Raw genomic sequence first — 24,692 nt, 5'->3', positions numbered from 1 at the left:
TACATCCCTATCTTGACTCTACTATCCAATAAAACAAAGACATTTCACCCACAGAGAAACTGGCGTTAACCCTTTACTTCACCGATGCAAGTGTACCCTGTAGACCCTTTGAGTCAAGGGGTGAACAGCACAAGCTCTACATGCACGAAAGAAGAGCTCTAGTCTAGATCTCATGTGGGTTTTTGTTTCTTTCCCTTTCTTCAAGATCAGTAAAGTCAACAGCAAACTGTGGGAAAACTATGAAAATAAATTCAACTTTCACTTAAAAGCTTATTTTCCAGACTGGAATAGTTCATCATTTAATTCTTTTTCTTTCCTTCATTTTAAGTGTCTCATGTTTTGCCTGAATGCACATATGTGCACCATTTATGTGCTCTGTATGAGGGGGTCAGAAGGGCACTGAGTCCAGGTAGTAGGGGACCAGCATGTGAGTTCTGGACACTGACATGGGTGCTCTGTGCAAGCAGTCAGCACTCTTAACCCTTGAGCAGAGTCATTTCTCCAGCCTCTCCTCATTTAACTCTAGTAATTCTCTAATCTCATGATGGCTTTTCAAGGCATTGTTTTTTAAAAAGGCATATTCATAAGAAAGGTAACATCTACTGTGAATTTTTTTGCTTTGTTCTCCTGCGCTGGTCAACAAATTCAGGTCCTTAGCTCAGGGATTAAAAGGAATTTGGTGATTTGGCTATTTGATGAGTATTTTAATAGACTCTTGCATAAATAACATAAAATGACAGGATATGTCAGTACTGCATCTGATCTAGAATGTTTTTCTGCGCAAATGGAATTGACAGGATCTGTAAATTTCCTGAATCCCTGTCTTAGAAATGTTTGATGCCTTCTTGGAGTACAACTCAAATTAAGTATCTTCTTTTTCCAAGGAAGGGTCTTTTAATTAGGAATAGTCTAATCAAAGCACAGTATCAAGAGGGAAGCAGTGGCTGTTGGGACAAGCACTCCAGGCCTTCCTGGCATGGGCCCTTGCTCTGGCCCACTGAAGCCATGGGGGCCTCGATCATACTCTCGTGTTTTCTTGTCTTACACTGCATTTGAGGCATAAAAAGAAAAGTAAAATGCAAACTCCTTCTGTACTTGTTTACTTTTTAGACTGACATGTGCTCATTTAATTCTAATAAAAGTTTTAATTAAAAAGACCCTGCAAAATTGGTCCAAATATCATTTAACAATGTCCTTGTTCTGCGACGATTTCTTAAATCAGAAGCTAGTGCATAGAGCATCACTAGAAGGCCAGTTGCACAGCATTTCCTCCAGGGAACAACCACCTCCCAGCTGGTCTTCCCAGGCTTCATGACCATAGTTGGCAGAACCTCGCTCCTTTCTCTCTACAGGCTTCATCACTAACTCTAGAGGATGTGGACTGCTCCGCACAGCACAAAACTTACAGTCAACATCAAGTTTAACTATGTCAAAGAGTTTTCAATCTGTTGAAAGGAAGAGGTGCTGTTCTGTTTTGCTTGTTAATTTCCTACCTCTTAGCTAGAAAGGTATTCATTAACATTCTTTCTTCTGGGTAAACATCTGAGCCTCTGCTGGAGAGATGGAGGATGACCAAAAGACCCAGGCTACTATACGCTATCAGGCTACTATCTTGAATACCGGCAATCTATCAAATTTAAAGAGAAACATGAAAAACATCTCATTTTAACAACAAAAAAGATGTATATTAAAGAGGTCTGAAAAAACCTAAAAGAATGTATGTAGGCATAAATTTTTATTCTGTACTATAAAATTAGTCCCATACTCAACAACTCCTACTTTTGGGAATAATCAAAATACCATATTTTAGCATAATGAAATAATGTATAAGTGTTTCAAACAGAGCTGCGCCCACATTTCCATAGTCAATCCTTCACCCACTATCCTTTCTAAAAAACTTTTCCTTCAAAGGCTACCTCAAATATCTATGTATAATTCTCAATAGCTTCAGTGCTGCTGCTAATGGTGCTGGCCAATATTTATCTTTGGTTTACATAATGTATACAACATTTTGCTTAATTTCCATATGCTTAAGGCAGTATGTCATGAAGGTCACTGTACTAAGGAGAAATTTAAGGGTTAAACAAGTATTTCCAATAACAAATATCAGAAGAGTATGAGGGCTAACATTTGACCCCATATCTACCAGTCTTTGATGCACTCTGTTAACCTGAAGTCCTTTGTGGAAGAGGTCTCAAACTATCAAGGAGTTCTGGGATCATTCAAGCTTAAGTACCTAAAATTCTAAAACCTGGGATTATTCTTAACTATCTCATGTAATTATGAAATATCAGGGAACAAGTACTTGGGAAGCAAAGCTTTACTAAATTATGACATCCAAAAATCAGCAAAGTGGAGAAAGCCAGCAAGAGTTCCTTTGCTCTGATAAATCAGCTGAGTTCAACTGCAAGCGCCATTTCACTGGCAAAGCAGTTACTCTAAGCCCATGGCTGAAACCAAGCTGATAAGACTTTATACTGTCCTTGGTTGTCATAAAAATAATCCAATAAAAAATGGAGTAAGACCTAAACAGAAAACTCTCAACAGAGGAATCTAAAATGGCTGAAAGACACTTAAGGAAATGCTCAACATCCTTAGCCATCAGAGAAATGCAAATCAAAACAACTCTGAGATTCCATCTTACACCTGTAAGATTGGCCAAGATCAACAACACTGATGACAACTTACGCTGGAGAGGTTGTGGGGTAAGGGGAACACTTCTGCATTGCTGGTGGGAGTGCAAGCTGGTACAGCCCCTTTGAATATCAGTATGGTGATTTCTCAGAAAATTAGGAAAGAACCTTCCTCAAGACACAGCAATACCACTTTTGGGTATATACCCAAAGGATGCTCAATCGTACCACAAGGACATGTGCTCTACTATGTTCATAGCAGCACAATTTGTCATAGCCAGAACCTGGAAACAACCTAAATGCCCCTTGAATGAAGAATGGATAAGGAAAATGTGGTACATTTACACAATGGAGTACACATAGCAGAAAAAAATAATGACATCTTGAAATTTGCAGGCAAATGGATGGAGCTAGTAAACATTATACTGAGTGAGGTAACTCAGACCCAGAAAGACAAATATCATATGTACTCACTCATAAATGGTTTTTAAGCATAAAGCAAAGAAAACCAGCCTACAAATCACAATCCCAGAGAACCTAGACAACAATGAGGACCCTAAGAGAGACATACACAGATCTAATCTACATGAGAAGTAGAAAAAGACAAGATCTCCTCAGTAAATTGGGAGCATGGGGACCTTGGGGGAGGATTGAAGGGGAGGGGAGAAGAGAAAAAATGTATAGCTCAATAAAATCAATTAAGAAAAAAAAATCTAAGCAACACTAACCCAAATACTCATTATTTTAAGTCATTTGTACAGCATCTGGGAGGGCTGCCATGTAAACCAGCTCTAAGAGCCTAAACAAATAAATCTACAATGTTTACTTGTCTGGTGCTGAATTGGTGGTGCAATAACAATGATTAGGTAAACACCACCATCATTGCCTTTGCCAATATAGCATAAATCCGATTTTCCAGCTTCCACATGTCCATTTCTTAGTCTGAATACAGGCAAACTTCTGTACTACATAAGTAAGTTCCTAAGAGCAGTAAACTTCTTTTGTCAATAAAATATCCCAATTCATTGGCATCATATTATCCAGGTTATTGCTCAATATTCGTTTTAGCTCTCCACTAGGACAGGCTTAAAATAACAGTAGTCTTATTCTGCTGTCTGGCAATGCTTGAAACCCAGGATGTCATCATGAGCACTGCCTCCACTTGGCCACTCGTAAAGCAATATTCATTCCCAACCCTCTACTACATAATTACTCTCAAATGCTTGCAGAACAATGCGTAGTTCTACAAATTGGATCTTCAGGCAGCTTGAGCCTCCAGGTTACAATACGTGCCCTTTTGTCTCTCTGGCATTACACTTTTTGAAAATGGGTTTAGGGTCAAGTCTAAATGAGACATAATATAATTTCTTAGTCTATACAACGGCAAAATTGCAGTGTCTGTCCTCAATTAAACACTATTGAATTTCAACAAGTAGTTCAAGATATGGCCACCAAATTTCTACAATTTCAAGTAAATCCCACGAGAGAACAGACAAATCACAATCCTCCATGCATCATTCTTACTGAATTACAGAGATACTCAGTGCAGTTTTAGGTTATGTTTATTTTGATGGCAATGTAAACAGCCATGCAGATGTCAGGATGTGGGTCACCACAGGCCCTTTCCTTTCAGCCTTTTTTCTCCACCTCAGGTCATACATTCTATTCTGCTAAGGTAGAAACTACAATAAGTTCTTGAAATACTAGAGGCATAATGAAGTATTAAAGACAAACTATGTTTCATCTTGTTACTCCTAGAACATACTGGCATAATTTCTCTTTGTTATAAACACAGTCCACTAGGAAGTGAGCCTATGGTGATTACTGTAGAAAGGGCCGACCAACTGTTGCTAACAGCCAGTTAAATGAGAATCTTACTCTAAAGGGAAAACAAATCAATATTCTGTTCACCTTCATGAACATCTTCAATGGAGTATTATCTGAATCACAGGAACTTTGTGTCCCACCAGTGGTCACGCAGAGTGAGAGGCTGTTTGTCAGGGGGAAGGCCGGGGCCTGGCTACACAGCTGGGACGTCTGGGGCAAGTTACTGAGTGTCTTTGAGTTTCAACAATAAAAACACTAATTGACTGGGTAAGGAAGGGAAGAGGCACCTAACTTTGTCCCTCAAAACCATGAGTGTATGGCTAGCACAAACTAGATTCACTGGGTTATTAAAAACAAAACCTACAAAGTTGGAAAAGAGGTGAGTATGGAAAAAGAGGGGTGAAGATGGAAAGGGGATTAAACATGACCAAAATGTATTGCATGTATGCATAGAATTCTCAAAGAATCAATAGAAATATCATTTTAAAAAGTGAAGTTAAACCTTCAGGGTATATATGCCTGAAAAACAAATTCTGTGTTTAAGCATAGGGTCTCACTCCAAGGTAGCTTACTACATCTATGCAACCATTTCAAAACATGAAAACTTGAAAAAAATTGAAACTTAAAACACATATGGTTCCCTAGCACTCTAGACAAGGGGATGCCTGAGATGCTTCATTGGTGCTGGTGATGATACTGATCTAACTGTTTCCTGCCAATAGCCAAGAAGTACAAAGGACTTCACATATCATAGTACCCAGGAACATTTTCATCCAAAGCCATGTTTAAAGATAATATACAAAATCAAACAGTCTATTTTGGATTGGACTTCTGAGTAAAACTGATTCCAAACACCCCTACACTAAATGTTGAAACAATGAACAAAAGTATCATGAGGGCAATATGATTTTATTTCAAGTCTGAAAAAAGTAATAGTTACCCTGATGTTTAATTTTCATATCAATAAAATATGCAGCTGCATTAATATGGGTTACAGTGCTGGAGCAGAAAGATCCTCACCTGGTATGAAAACCTGCGGGAGAAACCAGCCTACAACTGAGCCTCCTACAAGTGGCCTGGAAGAACCAACTATAAACTACACTGGTCATTTCTAACCTGCCCCAAACTGTTGTATTCATCCACGCAAAAACTATTCAGTGAGTACAACATAGTTAAGTATCAGGCATGAGTCCTGAAAATGGACAGAGCTCACTTTCAGAGAGCCATGTTCTAGAACATTACAGATCATGGAGTGATGGTGCTCATGCTTCCTGAGCTATCGTCCTCAACTTTGATGGAGACAAATTAAATTACAAAGCATGTGATTACTGGCTTTGATCATTCAACCTATTCTCCAAATACAACAGTCTTTACTCGGCTACACCAGCAAATCTCACAGTAAGCCCTACAAGCACTCTGAAGGCTCCCAGTGACTCAAGGCCCATTAAGACTGATATGTCCTTTGCTTGCTCTGTCAGACCGAGACCTAGCTGCACTGATGGAAGCATTTTAAAACTCTGTGGAGATAACTGAGTATTATCCATTTAGATTACTTTTCTCCTTCAATTCATGAAAGGAAAAAAGATAATCCCTCTGCAAGCCCTCATGCTTAGCACATGTGCTGGGCTCCATGGTCCAGGTCTTCAGAGAAGGACAACCACCTCTTGGGTGCAAAGGAGTGATTTTCCATTCTGACATGGGTTAAATCCCATTACCCAATCACTTTCAATTGTGAAGAGGGTAGGAAATGCAATCAATAATATGCATGGAAATTTTAAAAAAAAAATACAGCTTACTTATAAAGACCACAGTTCTGCTAAGGACTTAGAGAATTCAGAGAGAGAGAATAGCTATCTCCTAGGTACATCTCAACCAAGCTTCCTCTTCACCTACCTACCCTTCAGCAACAGGGCAAAGAGCAGCAATCTCATGATGCTGCAAGCCCTTAGACCCAGAATTCTACAAGAGACGGAATCCTTTTCTGCCTTTACATCTTAGGATGCAAATCAAGGTCTCAAAATGACACTGGCATTAAGCAGGGCACACAGATCTCAGTAACCTGAAAGACTAGATAAATGTCTGCTTCTAGAAAATATTTTATGGCCCGAGTCAAATGTTGAATCATCACATGCAACACCCTCATCCTGAAGGCCCAAATGCCTTTGAGAAACAAATACATCTGATGTACTGAAACCTATCATTTCTTGAAATCATTTGACTGCGGAACCAACCCCACTCCAACAATGACATTAATCTTCAAAACTGATCTAGTGTCTAATATCTGACTTCACAGAAGCTACATGTGTAATAATTCCTTTCAGAGAGTGCCATCTGAGGCAACCCAGTGCATCAGACACAGGATCTTCATCTGAGAATTAACTTAGGGCATCCTTTCAATCCATTAAATTCCCCTCAAAATCCCATGATTTTATGACCTTTAAAACACAAAGGTACCAGAAATTCTTCAAAAAACACTTTGGCTCTAGAAAATAATAGTCCAGCACAGTCTTCCTGGATCAACTATCAACAAAAAACTCTGTACCAAATGCCCATGGGAGTTTTGTGCTATTCATATATCACCATATCTATGTACAGCACCTGGCGCACTGTTAGAGTTTAATATATTTGGTCTGACCGAATGGTGAGTGTCAATAATTTCTCTCTAGTGCCTCAAATTCTGATTGAGAATACCCAAGGTAAAAAAAAAAAAAAAAAAAAAAAAAATCCTATCTCAGTCTCAGTGGCCAAGTTAGATTTGGATTCCCTTCATCAAATGTATAGTACAGTGTAAACCTACTTTACATACCATGTTCAGATATGGGCATTTCTTCTTGGGCGATGCCAGGAGCTGATATTATTTGCAAATATTTTAATGACCATATGTATCTTTCTAACTGAGATGTAATCTCTTCTAGAGGCGCAGCTGCTCATGCTCTGAACATAAAACTGAGATTGCAGAGCATTTTCTAAAACAAGCCCTGCAATTTCCTTTAAAAAATTTAATGCTCATGTATTTTAATTTTTTTAGTCAGCAAAGTAAGAAAATAAGCATTGACTGGACTGCCTAAATGGAGCATATTTGAAATTTATAAATAAGATATCAAGAAGCAAAACCATTACTAATTTTAAAATTGGATATTTTTAAAATATTTAAAATTCAGATATTTTAGCCCTTTTTCAATCTCAATGAAAGGAAACAGAATGGCTTCCTTGCTGTAATATTATTGTCAATAACCTGTCACTTCCCCAAAAAATGATTTCAGTGAAAGGAAAGATTTTTTTTTTTTTTTGGTCAAATACAAATGCTTGCTGAGCCTCTGCAAATTGTACAGAATCTATAAACTGGAATTTCCCCCCAAACTGCACAATGTATTTTTTATCTTATCTTTACACATCCAAGTGGCATGCCATTTCTCAGTCATTATGATAAACAGAATGAGATTATTTCATTGTACCGGCTTTCAAAGGCAAAGGAAATGCAGAGCGCTGGGAAAGTAGGTCCATATTGTTGGTTCCTTCACACCTATGATCATTATAAGCACTCACAAAGAGGCCACTGGTCTTTAAAGCCAAACTCTGCACCATCTCTTTTGCAGAGCCCTGCGGCTATCACTGCAGAGCACAGTGGTCCACTCTAATCTCTGAATAGAGGAGAGGAAGAGATCATTAAATTATAATTTCTATGCACAACTGCTACAAGTATTTCCTACAACAGGATTAATATGAAAGCAAGATCCCAGAATAAAGCTGCTCAGCAGAGAGGAAGGCAGTTTAGTGTCTTGTAAATTTGATTTCACTGAAAGCCCTGACACATCATAATAGCGGAATCCTATTTACTGGAGCAAGCAGGACGGATAATGCTATTTAATACCTGGTGTACTGCATGCCATCAGCTCACAGCTTTGTACTCCATGTTCTCATCTTACCTTAAGGTTAATGCTTCTTGACAGCCGACATGGTAAATAGAGCCCAAATTAAGTGCTGATCCCACAATTTGCAAATCTTTCCTCTAAAGTTAGACATAGAAGAACTGGCTACAGTTATGGGGATCATTTTAACAGAATACACTTTAAAAGCTAACCCTAGGGGAAAAAAGCACATGCTTTATATCCCTAAAGCCAGATTAAAAAAGGCAATTCAAGGTTATCAAACCACATTTTCCATTCGAAATTTCAGAGAAGTTAACAGAAAAGTCAACGTACTTGAAGGATTTGTTGAATTGAATAGAAGATCCCATATCTATTAAACTGCATTGATCCCTCCCCCCACCCGGAGAGAATAAAATAGCAAGCAAAGAGGGTGGGGGTGACATCAACTCATATTGCTTGCTACTTTTCCGAGTATCTGTAATAATAACCCTCCTTTAAGAAACAGGTCAGAGTGCAAAATGGCTCACTGTTTGCATCTAGGTTATAATCAGCTATGTCAGCAGTGGTAACAAAAAAGACGGTGTGACTAGACTAGGTTGCATTAGTTTTTCTACCTACTAATTTCTAAATGCATTTATTTGAAACTTCACTTGAAAAAAAGCTTTTATTTATGAGTGTAACTCACAACGTATAAAACATACCACAAGTAGCTTTGCTAGGATCTGTCACTCTCAATGGCATTGCAGTCATGATGGTGGCTTGAATACCTACAAAGTATGAATGTGTGGACCAGAGAACTTCATCTGTTTCTGCAATTTTCTCTAACTACAGAAACCATGGAAATCTGCCCTATTTTTCACATGAATTAAAAAACCTATACAAAATTCGCAAATGTCAAAGGAACAAAGTGTCTCTATGCAGGCCTGGCTGGAGGAGCTTGGCTTTTTTTATCTATCGTGCTGAGTTTGCCAACTCACATTCATGGCCACAGTGAGTTACCCACTGACCTAAAAGCATTGACAACTGCTTCTAAAGTGCTGTAGCGAGAAAAATAACAATGGAGAGGCTTTTGTTTTAAATCCAGTAAACCAATTTAATACCTCCTCATTCCAAAAAGATTATTTATTATTTTATTATCTCAGATTTTAGTGATTATAGCCAAGCTACCCTGGCTTAACTCAGGAACAGATTTTACAAGACTTCATCTGGTAGTAAAAGTATATATCTAATAGTTTCTCCCATATGTAGTACATCAGGTACACAATAATCTATTAGCATTGTTTCCACCCTTCTTCTAAGTTTTCCACAAAGAAACATACGTAAAAATATCAACTGACAAAAAGCAAAGCAATCCTACCAGCAATTAATCATACAGAGGCGCCCAACACTTTCTGATGCTGCCGAAGATTTGCCACCCACCGGAAGTGAGGGGCTTTTAAAAAGTTGCTCATTTGATGGAAGCATGACCTTAGAATTTAATTAGTAACTCTCTCCCTAGGTGACAAGCCAGTAAAATACTTTACTTCTTAATGATAATTTATTTTTTCATTATTCCCTTTCAATGTCCTCTTCTGCCCAGCTAGTACAATTCTCTTCCTGTGTTAATTCTAGGTGGTTTCTTCCAAGGTGTATGTCTATTGCTACCGAAACCCAGGAGTCTATATAATGCAAGTAATATGTGCCACATGACCAGGCTGGTCTGAGCACTAAGCTTACACTTCGTTGAGCTCTCAAGGCCGCTAGGGCTTTTACACCTCCCGTACATGCTGTGCCAAACCCCATCTTGTTAAGAAAGCCAAGAAGAAAGTGGTTGGTTCAGTGCAAAGAATTAATTCTACTTCATTTTAAAAATTAAAAAGTTATACATGCATGACACCGGAACCCTCAAAGGGATCAAGTTTCTAAGATGGCCTGGGGATATAGGGTCCTTCATCCTTAGAACCAATGAAATGCTGGCAAAAATGCATTTTCCTTAAGAATGTGCCAATAATCCACATCAAATTATCCACCAAAACAATTAACCAAGAAAAAGTCTATTTTCTTTCCAGAAGACAGACATGTTCAAATCCATTCTCAAGCTATAGCAACCTGGACTGCACTACACAAAAATGATTCCCACACTCACATTATCATGATGTTTTTCTTATATTAAGAGCCATTTAGCTCAGCACTTTTATACTTTTTAACACCAAGTATGTTCAGAAATGCTTACACAGCATACTTTCACAACAACTGACAATACAAAAGAAAATGCCTTTACAAGTTTTGTAAAATGCCTAGTCCCAGACTGTGTTGTGGGGGCTGCGGGCTGTGTTCCTGCCGCCCCAACTCCTGGTTGCCTGGCTAGCTTATGCCCCAAAATAATGACACACAAACTGTATTCTTTTAAACACTGCCTGGCGCATTTCTATTCATGTGTGTAGCACCTTGAGGTGCGCTTACCAGGAAGATTCTAGCCTACGTCCATCCTGGGTCTGAGCTTCATCGCGTCTGCTCTGGAGCACAGCGGCATGGCGTCTGCCCCAGAGAGGAGAGCTATCGAGTCTGAGCTCACTTCCTCTTCCTCCCAGCATTCTGTTCTGTTTACTCCACCCACCTATATTCTAACCTATGAGGGCTAAGCAGTTTCTTTATTTTTAAACCAATGACCTTCCTCCATCAAGACTGACTACCCTTCATGTATTTGTTGATGAAACTCACCCAAATAAAATGACAGGTCCTCTAGAAATATCAACAATAAAGGAAAGAGGACTTTACAGAACTGGGAGACGTCGTGCCGACACGAAAGTGATTTCATGACTATTGGAATCTTGTTTACAATGAAGAATGTATGTCCTATGATGAAAATAGCTCAACGGATAAATTCTGGCCAGTTTTTAAAGAGCTGTCATGTCACACTTTATTTCGGCAGGGGTATTACCTGGGATTGAACTCAGGGTGTTTTGCATACCACCCTCTTTATTTAGGTCATTTTAACAAGTCAGTGATACAAATAACATTCCATCCTCCTAATGGCTGGAGAAACTGAAAGATTAAGTAAGAGTTTCATTACAGTCTGTGAAGGAAAGGCAAATGACGTCAGAACTGATTCTCGAAGTGGCCTGTCTGAAGACTATGACTTGACATCAAGTCAGGCTCACTTCCTGGTAGAGAGAATGGTCTTCACATAGGTAAATGATTAAATTTAAAAAAAAAAAAATTATGATGTGAAAATTATACAAGATTTAAACTTCAGTACATAGACAGTCCTTTTCATTTACACTTCATGGACACAGACAAAAGAAGATGCATTGGAGCCCACGTTAACTGAAATGTTTACTGTGGGGATTTTATCACTGATTGCTTCTCTAAATCATTCCATATTATGCCTACTCAACATCTCTACTTGAATGTTTTAAGAAGTATCACAAATAATGGCCAAACCAAACCCCTTATTAACTCAACCACCAATATCCTAACTGATAATCTACATAATCTTGCCCTACAAATAAACCATTCTTTTTATTTATAAGACTAGACCTAGATTATGTCTAAGCCTCTCTTTTATTCACTTTCAAAACCATAATCAAATCTGGTCTCTACCTTTGACATGCACAACCAAAACTGTTTTTGTCACTGCTAGCACCATAGTAATAGCCATGGCCATTCAAATACCTCCTCCTCTCCCCACAACCTCAATTCGATAGGGTTCTCATATAGTCCACTGTAATCTCAAACTTGCTATGTAGTCTAGGATGACTTTGAATTCCTGATCCTCCTGAATTCATCTCCCAAGTGCCAGGCTAACTGGTGTGTGCCATCATGCCCGGCATGTCAACTCAATTATAAATTAATCTTTTGCCAAGTCTCTCTTGCTTCAACTTTTGCCCAAGGTAGTCGCCTATCTGCTGATGTCATCAGGCTTCTTCTGTCCTTCCCATATGTGCCTACTGAACCCCTATCTCAGGAGTGACCCTGACTTGTTTTCCTGTAACTAAAGGCCTGTTCCTTGCTATCCCATTATATATAGATCGTCCTTCTTCATGCAACCCCAGGCTTACACTTGGCTGAGGGACTCCATATTCCCTGCTAAATTACTATTTTCCACATCATCTATGCTGTTGTACACTATATAACTGACTTTAAGCTCCACAAAAGTAGACGTTTAACTTACATGTATAAGGACACAAACACCAGCACCTGACAAACATCAGTTGTGTAAAATGATCCTATTCAAGATGTGCTGACCCCGCCACAAGGAGGGGACAAGAAGATGTGTTTGAAATACAAATAGCTGCACTGAGCAGAATTCAATGTTGCATTTCTTTCTTTCCCTACATTTGATCAAATGTCATATTCTAAATAAATCAAACAGTGGATCTTAAACACAGGAGAAAGGTCAGTTTGCAATTCCATGGATTCAATATAAAGATAACCTAAACAAATCGCTTTCACTGAACAGAGGTTCTGACAAGATGTTACACACCATTCTTAGGCCACTGTCTTGTATTCCTTAGATCCTGATCCCTCTGCTATGTCTCAGTCCATTTGTAAGGATGAGCTTAACTAGGCATATGTCTCCTACCGTCCTAAATCCCACTAGTAAGCCCATGTTTTTAGTTCCTGTTACCACCTTGAAGGAGAGATCGAATTGTAGTTGTAACTGCAGCAAAATGGGGCTTCACTGACAGCATATCCTTCAAAACCTCAAGGACCACCTCAAGCCAGGTATGCTGGCACACATGGGGAACCCCAGCACTCAAAGGAGTGGACAGGAGGATTAGAAGTTCAAAGTCATCCTTACATGCGTAGTGAATTCAAGATAGAGAATGTTTCAAAGATACAAAGAAAATAGATGAACAAACAAGAGCTAAAACCCCAAAGACGATAAACAACAGCATCATGTCCAAGAAAGTACTCAAGTGTAATATAAACAGTGTTTGGGAAAGCTCAAAAGAATGGCCTGCTGTTTGGTCTGAGGTAATGCAGATTACAACACATTATATAATGTAAATTATGTAAAGGAGTTTTTGAGCACACACACAAAACCTCACAACAAACAATAATATAACCACACAAACATACACAAAATAACATTTTTGGAAACAATGGCCTGTTGCTTAGCCTCCTCACTTCTTAACTAGGACAAGCAACTTTAGTGCTAATTTGTTGGTTTTTAAACAAATATATGGGGAGCTACAGATGCAGAGAGAGAAGAGAAGGAAGTAATGACAAGAAATAGCCATACCCTCTCCTCCAGTCTGGCCAGCTGCTCTTTGTAGAATGCATCCTGCTTCCGTATCACTCGGTCTTTCTCTTCCAGCTGCCGAGCCTAAAAAAGACACGAGGAATATACTATATTGAGAAAAAGCAAAAGCAGCAAAGATGAAGCAAAACTCAGGCAGAAACTGTATTATAAACACATACAAAGCTGATGTTTATTGCAATCTATTAGGTCTCTGCCATTGAAAATTATTAATATGATGATGATTGCTGCATTTATATGTGAAGAATGAAACTGCATTGTGTTTTCTCTTACTGTTAACAGCTGTGCCCTACTTTGTCCAAATGTATTTGGAAATATTCGAATACAGTGTACAGCAGACTGTCTTATTTAACTTCTCTTTCAAAGAGTAATTTTTAGGATTAAAAGTCTGCCCAATGAAACTTTGATCTGATTCTTGGAATTAGATATATGCTTGCTAATCCCAAATAACCTATAAACTGCCTAAATAGCACATGAACCTTACATTTGAGAACCTTTAAATGATCAGTGCAACCTGTATGTATTTGTATGTGCTCATTTGATTTCCTCATCTGTATGTATACTCCATTTCCCTACCTGTATGTATTTGTATGTGCTCATTTGATTTCCTCACCTGTATGTATACTCCATTTCCCTACCTGTATGTATTTGTATGTGCTCATTTGATTTCCTCACCTGTATGTATATTCCATTTCCCTACCTGTATGTATTTGTATGTGCTCATTTGATTTCCTCACCTGTATGTATATTCCATTTCCCTACCTGTATGTACTTGTATGTGCTCATTTGATTTCCTCACCTGTATGTATATTCCATTTCCCTATCTGCATGTATTTTTGCATGCGCTCATTCCCTTTCCCTACACATGAAGAATTAGCAGCTTAAAGGATGGAGACGCAATAATAATGGTTTGCTATTTATTTGAAAAATTTAAGTATAATAAAGTAATTTAAGATATTTAATTATATTATTAATTTACAAGATCTTATTTTACAAACTTTTTAAAAAGCATTTCAATCTTTGTACATGTTTCATATTCTTTTGCAAAGTTATAACATGTTACCTGGCTCACTCTATAATAGTAACTGTTCAATTTTGTTTAGTTTACATAAATCCATTTGTTCATTTGTAGGTTTTGCTATTGTTACTTACTTTATCTTCAATATCCTGCAGCATGTTAAAAATAAACAGATATTTAGCAATATATACATAATACATATTACACATTAATATAATATTACATGTATAATATATACATATATACTTTTCCCTTAAATATGGTAGAAGATATTGAAAATTCAAATCAAAATCATCATCATAATGTGAAAATAAAAGATGTGTGAATTTAGAACACATTTAAGTATCATTGTGCTCTTAATGGTTAACTACGTTTCAAATGACATGTTGATGCGACTTGAAATGATATGGTGGATATTAAGAAACATACAGCACTAAGATCATATAAAAAACATTTATATTCAAGTAAATAATCTATACCTTCTTGTCAATAGAGTTAACTAGTCTTTTAGGATCACAAAGGAAAAAATATAGAAGGAATTTTTGACAGATAATGCTAAGTGAGAGAAAAACATTAACTATCATCCAAATACACATTCTCAATCTTCCTATATGCCGTGACCCTTTCATATAGTTCCTCATGTTGCAGTGACTCCCAATCATAAGATTATTTTCGTTGCTACTTCGCAACTGTAATTTCTAACTTATGAATCATAATTTAATTATCTGTGTTTTCCAATGGTCTTAGGTGACCCCTGTGAAAAGGTCATTTGACACCCATCTCCCAAGGGGGCCACAACCCACAGGATGAGAACTGATCTAAAGAGGAAAAAAACTAAAATTCAATATGCATGCTCAAAATATAAATTAATAAATTGAAAATTGCTGGATTCATAAAAATATTCATATTACAAAAAATAACTAAAAAATCAAAATAGGTCAGTGACAAAGAGGACAAAACCTCTAAGATATAACTGTGAAAGTTAAGATTACCAATAGAGAAGAATCTTGGCTTAAATACTAAGCTTTAGCCTTCTTAACAAAAGCCAAAAGTGACACACTATAGAGACTGGAGAGAAAATAATAAGCAAATGAAAAATACAACTGTGAAATCAGAGAACGCAGATTAAAAAAAATAGTGTTGTATTATTCATCTGCCAAATTGACAAAATATAAGATTATAATCATCAATATTGGCGAGAACACAGGAAAGTGGGTTTTCATCTGCTTGTCATATATATAAATAGCCTAAGCACTTCAAGTATTAATTTGACAACACAGAGTAATTCTGAAAATTGTTCACAACCACAAAAATGTGAAATTCCTCTATTTCGGTACGTTCTTAGCAATTCTGGCAACATGTAAATACAATCATTGCAGGGCTGCTAGGCTATAAGGAGAGACCCACAATCAATCCAATACCTAAGTAATATATACACTAAAAAATTAATACATGCACTAAAAAGTGTGGGGGACAGACCAGTAACAAATATATTATAAACACTTCTGAAATAGGAAAAAAAGGCCCAGATACTCTAGAAAATGTCCAGACAAAAAGCAACATGGTAATAGTTTTAGGAATGTCTTGTATATTTTTATTTTTCATAATTAATAAAAGGATGTTTTGTAGCCAAGAGCCAAATTTGAGGAATTTTTCAGGTGGGATATCTGTCTTGCTATGAGGGGCGTGGTAAATAATGTATACTGCTGTAGGATAATGCTCTTATACACTGCAAAAATTTGTCACTCATATTAGTTTAATAAAACGCTGACTGGCCAGTAGCCAGTCAGAAAGTGTAGGTGGGACAAGCAGACTAAGAGAATTCTGGGAAGAGGAAAGGCAGAGAGTCAATCATCATTCAGAAGCAGAGAAAGTGAGATGAGAATGACTTATTGAGAAAAGGTACCAAGTCATGTGGCTAAACATAGATGAGAATTATGGGTAAATCTAAGTTGTAAGAGGTAGTTAGTAATAAGCCTGAACAATAGGTCAAACAGTTTATAATTAATTTAAGACTCTTATGTGTTTATTTGCGACTGAATAGCTGTAGGACCAAGCAGGACAGAAACTTCCATCTACAGTATATATTTATCAAAAACTCAGAGTTGTGTATTAAAAATAATTCATTCACTATAAAAACTTTAAATTAAATATAAACTAAGCATATTTAAATTTATAAGATATGCATTTGTATGTCAATTGGAACAGCCTAGAGTCATCTGAGACAAAAGCCTTGATGGACAAACTGCCTAGATCAGATACCTGTGAACATGTCTTGATATTGATTATTAGTTGATGCAGGAAGCCCACTGTGAGCAGCACCATCTTATAACAGCCCTACACAGATAGTGCTGTGATATGTAAGAAAGTTAGATTAGCATGAGCCTGTGGTTGAGCCAGCAAGCAGCCTTTGTCCATGGGTTCTGCTGTTCCTCCTTGTTCATAGGTTCACAGGTCAGAGGTAATGCTGCATCGTATAGCAAGCAGGCCTACCTTCAGCTTCTTACACTGACCTCCCTCAATGACAGGCTATGTAAGATGATGAATCCTTTCTCCCCCTAAGTTGCTTTTGGTTATATTGTTTTAACACAGCAACAAAAGGAACAGATAGAACAGATAGGTCCATGAATACTAATGTCACTTTGCTGACAGCAACTTTACTTTAAAGTATTCAACTGTAGTAGATATTAAGACAAGATTTTAAAAAGTTCATATGAACAAAGAAGAACAACAGAGTTTAAGCAAGTAAAATAAGAACCAACAATAGAAGACTAATCTAAAAGATTTTGGCAAAAAAAAATAAATAAATTCAGAAATTTTGGCCTGGGCACATGAGTAAACATTAGGAATCATTAAAAACTGACATTTTAGAAAATAACTTTTAAGTAGTCAAAAATAATAACTGTATGTGTGGTGTTTGTGGGTATGTATAAGTCAAAAGAACAAATGGGGGTAGTTCTTAAATAGAAAATGATGGGGAGGAAAAGCAGAGGAGGAAGACAGAAAATAGAGTGTGCTATAAAGATGTGCAAGAAGGGTAACCTGTGCAGAAAGAAAAGCAGTGGCTAGGGTAAACAATGAGGGCAGTGTTTCTTAACTGGACTATTCCTTATCTACAATGAATAGTTCTTACTTCTATAACTGGAAAGAAACTTAAATATCAGTATGAATACATTTATCATGAACTATAAAAACATCAACTGATATAGAATTTTTTTATTTGCTTGGTTTTTTTTCTTTCTTTCTTTCTTTTTTTTTAAAAGAAAGGGTTTACTCTGTGTAACAGTCCTGGCTTTTCTGGAACTCCCTTTGTAGACCAGGATGATGTAAAACTCAGAGAGCTGCCTGCCTCTGCCTCTGGAATGCTGAGATTTGAGTTGTGCCCTACTATATCTGGCCTCTACTACTGAATTTTAAAGAGTAAAGTATTAAGTGATATAGTACACAACTTCAAAATTTATCAACTTGAACATCAGAGAAATTACTTCCTAAACCCCTTTTCCTGCTTTTCTTTTCACTCGAAGAGTATTTCCCAACATAGTTATTAAAGTAAGAGTACCACAAATGGTTAATATTTATCTGAAAAAGGGGGCAATGAGTATTTGCCATAAAGATATTTTAAAAACACTAAGGAAATGCAGTATTACAGGTGTTTGCTGGGTCTATTAGGAACACAGGAAGAGTGAACAAATTTCATTTTGAAGAGCTGCCCTCAACGTAAATAAAAGATGTGCAAAGATATAATGCTTGAAGAACTTTTAAAGCAACACACCCAATGTCGGAAACATATGCTGAAGACCTGAGAGGGAGCTATCGCCAAAGACCTGAGAGCATCAAACTACCCGCAAACATCACAAATCTTCCCGCAACTGCAAACAGAATCAATAGCTTGAGATCCACTGGGGAGAATAAAAAAGCAAGAAACATGGCCACAACACTTCAATGGTGCATTGCTTTGAAACAGTTAATGGGATGCTGGGAGGAAAAGTCACACGATATGAATCCTGAAACTTAAATAAGCCGAGGATGTGTTGCTAAGCTAATGGCTCCTGAGGATGGAGAGTCACATTCAGCTTCAGAGAAAGCAGTAAACTGACTGCAAAGAAATAAAACTTCGGACACTGAATTGTTGTAAATGAACAAATAAAAACAAAGAGTATTAGAACATTATTTGCTGTTAAGGTGGGATCATTTCCTGAGGGAAAGATGAATATAATTTTTTTTTCCCACCTCCGTTTGCTATTCCTAGAAAAAATAAACTACACTGATCGGTTTTCAGATTGTACTAGGTTTGGGACAACACGACTGGGCTTGAAAATGTGGCAGAATATGCTAACGCAGATCATTATGGGAATCCAGTCTGCCATAATCAAGAGAATCAAATGAAATGAGAAAATCAAGCTTAATAAGCCCCAAATATTTTGATGTTGTAACCAGTTGTTGGTCACTAGATTAAACATTATACACACTTACCTCTTTATAGACTTGTCTCTTTTCAGAACAAGTCTGAAGGTGCTTCACAACAAAAGACACAATAATGTCAATACAAAAGAACACAAGGACATGGGCGAGACACAGTGTGCTGATAAGAACTTTACCTTCCCACGTATGTTCTTTGGAAAATCTTCATAGCTCAAACTTTTTGGCATTGCTATGCCCTCTTAGCCGTGGTATGGCTCAGGGGTGGCTCAAAACGATGGCACAGGGAACTCGGTGATGTCATAATGACTTGTCACAGTATAGGCCAGTGAAAGCCCTAGAAATGCCAGGGCTGAGGTTGAAAGCTAGCGTGGAAAGCAAAGCAGGTACCTGCTCAGTGTCTATAGATGATACCATGAACGCAGAAATTACTAGGGCTAAGAAAAGGCAACATTTTTAAAGAGTTCCCAATAAGTACATCCTATCACCACATTCTCTTCTATTCTGAATCTTCAACCCTTCGGAAATACAGACGAAATAAGCTAGGATAATCTGAGGCAGGCAGCATCATCTATCCTCAAAGCTCATGTAAGAAGATAAGCAAATAAGAGCAAGAACGGAACTTTACTCCTTGTCAAAATTATGTATGAAGCATAATATATTATCAATAAAATTATATTGTCACATAAAAAGAAGAAAAAAAAACCATGAAAGCCTAAACATCAAGAATGCATTGTAAGCTACAGAACATGATCACTGAATAACAAGATGCCAAAGTGATCGTGTACTCAATTAGGTGAGCACTAAACTTGTTATAAATGGGAAATTACGTAGGATTCACTGAGACTTTATTAACAGGCTTAATGGCTAATGTCCAGTGTTAACCTGACTACAGAGAAGCACACAGGACACTAGCAAAGCGCACCTCTCTATGTTTCTGTGTATCCATTTCCAAGAGAAGATTAAGTAGAGATTAAGTGACCTGGCCTGAAGGTAGAAAGTACCAACCCTCAGCTGTGGGCCCAGATTGAACACAAGGACATAGGAGGGAGCCAGTGCAGGTACACATCCCTACTGCGATGGCTTGAAACCGTTAAGGTATGAATCAAAACATATCTATCCTTTCCCTAAGTCCTTACTGTCAGGTATGTAACAGCTATGGGGAGTCACACTGACAGAGGTGGCATGCAGTAACAAGGAATTATACTTAAAGCAGCATTTTCTAAACCACACCCAAAGGTGACTTTCAAGATCAGCTCATCTCAGTGAACTGGCCCCTGGTCACTGCTACACTTTTCAGTAACCACTAAGAGGCATAACTTTAAGCTACATGTTAAGTCCTAGCTTGCAATGTTTAACTCAATGGATGTCTACGATGGAATAACTGACTTGGCTAAAAATAGATGAAATTAAAACATACCCTTCTAAAAGAAGGCCTTTTTAACTTTTCATACAATATATTCTGGGCATATTCCTTCCTCTCCTCTAACTCCTCCAAGACCCACTCCCTGCCCAATTTCATGTTCTCTTTCCCCAAAAAATAAAAAAAGCAAACACAGAAGCACAACAAAAACATGGAATCTGATTTGTTTTAGTCAACTACTTCTGGGCATGGAACCTTCCCTGGATTATGGTTGACAGACCCCACGTCTTCTGAAAAAACTGATTTTCCTTATCCCACCACTATCAACTTCAAAAAATTTCTTGGCTAGGGACTGAACTCCTAACAGACTTCAATATCTCATTCCGAGAACTCAAACAAACCCCCAGGATTGGCTCAAGTAAGTTTCTTTTGCTTATTCTGTCCTCACAGGGTCTCAAGAACCTACTCTCCACTTCTTGTATTAATCACATATTAGGAACGGTCAACTGTAAACACCCTCTGCCCCTTGTGCAGTTTATTCTCTGGGGGGGGGGGGGGGGGAAGCAGGCTTCGGTGAACCAATAATGAACAGAAGAGATGGACTGGGGCATGTATTTAGGACAGTGATGTTCACGTCACATGTAGTTAGCTCTCTCCTCAGTTTAGTTTCTAGATCATGGTATATACAAAAGTATAAATTAAGCACTAATTGAAATCTTATTTATATAAACATTTTCTTAGTGTTTCCTCCCCCCACCCCCGGGAGGTGTTAACCTGTAAATTCATATCCCATTCTTAATTTGATCTTATTTTCAAAATTTACTATTACTAACATTACAGTAAGGGGAGACTCCCTTGATGAGGAGAAGGCCTGGATGTGCACCCTGGCCCTGCTAAGTCTCCAGCATCTGACCCTGAATCAAACAGCACCAGTGCCCATTACAGGCCATCCTTGAATGTTACTGCACATAGTTTCTGTCACATCACATCTTTCGCCTTTGCATCTGAAGAAACCATTCAAGAACCCTTGTATAGTCGTTCTTTTAAACTGTCTTCTTTTGCATGTGTTTTCTTACCTACTGCCCCTGTCCTTAGCTCTCAACTCTCTGGAGCAGGAACGAGGTGAGACTTTGCTCCTCCTCTATTTCCTTGGTTCAAACTAAGTCTCAATACTTCCCACAAAAGCAGCAGTCAGGATGGAGTGGCTGCGGCACTGAAAGGTAAATGCGAAGCAAACAGAATTGTTGGGGAGGAACACTGAGACTGACTTCAAAACACCCAGCACACGCACTGCAGATCATGTGGGTCTGTTACTCAGGCTATGAGCACAACAAGGCAGTGTCACATCTTACAACCAGGAAAGAAAGCAAATCTTCTAGTAGGAGGCCAAAGCAAAACCAATGCTCAGAGTGTGAAGGGTGTATCTACAAAGAATGCCATTCAACCATGTCTTGATCAACAATGCTGCATTGGGTGGTGCAAGTGGGATTTTTATTAGTGAACATGTCCATTAACTGTGATGTTAGATATGGGTTCTTTCTATTTTTAAACACTGATTTTAATTTATGTGTATGTGCATGCGTGCAAGTGTAAAGAGAAGTGTTAGATGCTATGGACCAAGAGTTACAGGTGGTTTTGAGCCATGTGACATGAATTCTAGGAACCAAATGCTAGTCCTCTTCAATAGTACTACTATTGTTGAGCCATCTCTGCAGCCGATAGACAATGGGTTATTAGTAAATAATGTCAAATATTTGAAAGTGGACTACAATATTATATACAGTGTTAACAGGCTACGAGTCTCCAAAAAGACCTGCAGCATTAGGAACAGTATGTCTTGTACTGGGTCACTGAAGGTTACTCGGGACTCTTCTGACATGTGAACCAAGTGACTCACTGCTGTGGAAGCTGTTATGTGCATCACAGTTTGTGCAGCAGCATCCCTGGCTCTGACCTATATAGCCCAAGAAGATCATGACCAAATCTGTCTCCAGCCGTGGCCAAATGCCTCATATTGAGAATGGCTGTTCTAAAGATTGGTAGTCGTTTGAAGCCAATGATCAGCAGCTCTTTTCCCACTGGGAAACCTTTTCAGCAAAGAACAGAAAATTGGGACATCACTGATTTCACTAAATGGGTTCCATGAATAACCCTGTGCCTGCCTGACAACATACTTTAACTCAATAAGTATTCATATGTATTGGAAAATTGGGCCAAAAACTGGTTGTATCATAACCTGACAGCAGGGCTCACCTGCAAAGACAGTACCCAAAACTGTTGAAGGTGGCCACATACGTATAAAGTAACAAGTTCTATCCCAATCAGGGACTAAAATAGAAATTTTGATCCATTATTTATGAAATAGAAGAAGACACGAAAAAGAGATACTAAAGCAAACCTCACAATTCCGTGTAAAGTAAGACTCAAAGTCTCCATACATGACTCTGAAGTCTGTGAACTCATGTTTGGCTCAGGTAAGGTTGATATTCAGCTGATGTGACCTATATTCTGCTTGGGCACTGTTGTCTATGCCAGGCTCCCTGTTAAAAGTTGTGCATGTCACCTTTGAGAACAAAGCACAGTATTCTTCCACTGTAACTTGCAAATTTCATGTTCCAGAGTAACAGGAAATTTCAACCTGGAGGTCAAAAGACAACATCAAGAGTCCAGGCTGAAGCTTTCAACACCCATTTAAAACAAGAATAGAACTACAGTCCCCAGTGTCTAAGAACTAAAGTGAAATTGCCTTATAGGGCTTCGGTGCTACCATGTCTAAAAGAAGCTCAGAAGCTGAAGGCAAAACCAAATTCTAGAAGACTAAACTTTTACAAAAAAGGGGGGGGGGTGTTGGATAGACAATCATCATGATGCTGAAAAACTTTAAAGATCAAAATTAGTTGAAAGAGGACAACATGATACAGGACCCAGAAGCTAATGCACAAATGCACAGGTGTGGAACAGCAAGGGACACCTATTACCACATCCAGCCACAGCAGAGATCAATGCTATCAACCACTAACCACTACCACTGCATGAAAAAGCAGGTGGTTCTTAACTAAATCATCGCTGAGGTGGCACTGAGTGTGAAGAAGCATGAAGCAGTTGGGGTTGTGTAAATTAGGGCACAATTATATTTAAGTGTATGTATTTTCTTATTCTATGGTGGAGAATAAATGTCTGTTTCTAGGCATTTTTATATAATCTTGTTTTATCCTGAATATTACAACACTCAGATGCTCTGAAAGAGAAGTTAAACTGCACTATCTAGGCCAAGGCACTCAGTGTGACTGATCTGACAAATAAATTGGACAACAACACAGACAATTACTGTAAGACTACTGAATTCCTTTTCTCTGGATGAACTTGAATTTGTTCCATTTAAATTTAGATTTGATGTTCACACCACTGAGAACAATTGGCTAATCAACTTCTCAATATGTTTCACAGACAGCTGGGGAAACACACACACACACACACACACCAGAGTCACCTAGGTCATTTTATAGGCAGAGTTTCCAAATTCCTTATTGGCTAAGGAATGCAGAAAAGTCACAAAGTAAATTGGTTCTGGGACTTCTACCTCTCATCAGCTGTTTTTCTATTTCCTACCACTCTGGAGTTACTTCTCTCTGTGCTGGTTTAAGGCTAAAGGAAGAGCACGTAAAAATGACTCACGAGTACACAGGTTATTCTGGCACTTCTCAGCACAAACAGGACTAGAAAGCTTTTCTGCAGTAGTTGATACAGACCATTTCAGAAGTATTTTCAAAATAATCTCTACGTTGTATCAGTTCAAGTCTCGGGGAAAATTAAAACACAGGACAGGGGATGACGGGAACCATCTGGGACTGAAGAGTGAACAATAGCAGGCTGAGCAACTTAGGCCATGGAGTAGGTCCGATGCCAGAACAGAAGAGGGGATAAAGGAGATTCCACCAGCTCCGAGGAGACCCTGTCCAGCTGCTGCCCTTATAGCCATGGCTGTCACATACTCTGAACTGTTCAGACAGAAGGGACACCAGCAAACTAAGCTCTGTGTTTGTAGCTATTCCTTCAGATGGCTTCACTTGTCCATAGGACAGGCCGGGCAAATCTAGTACAACAGACCAGTGGAATGCAATGTGAACCAGAGGGTCTATGCAGCAGCGAAGAAACAAAACAGGTATGTGATAAATTAAGCTACAATTCCTTCATGGCTGCTAACTCGTTAGTCTGTTTTCCTATTTGTGAAAGTCAATAGGCTAAATACATCTTAGATCCCCCCCCCAACATTCACATTTACCACAATATGCATCTTGAATCTACAATACGACTAAGC

The 24,692-nt window shown here is 38.2% G+C and overlaps 1 protein-coding gene across 2 annotated transcripts in view; it reads right to left on the bottom strand.

The window, feature by feature from the left end:
• The window catches only part of Chchd3 (coiled-coil-helix-coiled-coil-helix domain containing 3), a 258,806-nt gene that overhangs the window by 77,229 nt on the left and 156,885 nt on the right, over positions 1–24,692 (bottom strand). Inside the window, exons 5-6 of one of the 2 annotated variants that reach the window (XM_057771899.1) lie at positions 14,727–14,741; positions 13,557–13,640 (exon numbers count right to left, since the gene is read on the bottom strand). In XM_057771899.1, the coding sequence (XP_057627882.1) occupies positions 13,557–13,640; positions 14,727–14,741 (99 nt within the window). The remainder of the gene's footprint in view (positions 1–13,556; positions 13,641–14,726; positions 14,742–24,692) is intronic. The other variant, XM_057771908.1, reaches the window with a different exon arrangement.

Source organism: Chionomys nivalis, chromosome 1 (assembly GCF_950005125.1).
Source record: "Chionomys nivalis chromosome 1, mChiNiv1.1, whole genome shotgun sequence".
NCBI classification, from domain to species: Eukaryota; Metazoa; Chordata; class Mammalia; order Rodentia; family Cricetidae; genus Chionomys; species Chionomys nivalis.
The sequence above is the reverse complement of the archived record's forward strand: the minus strand, read 5'-3'. Positions and strand labels throughout refer to the sequence as shown.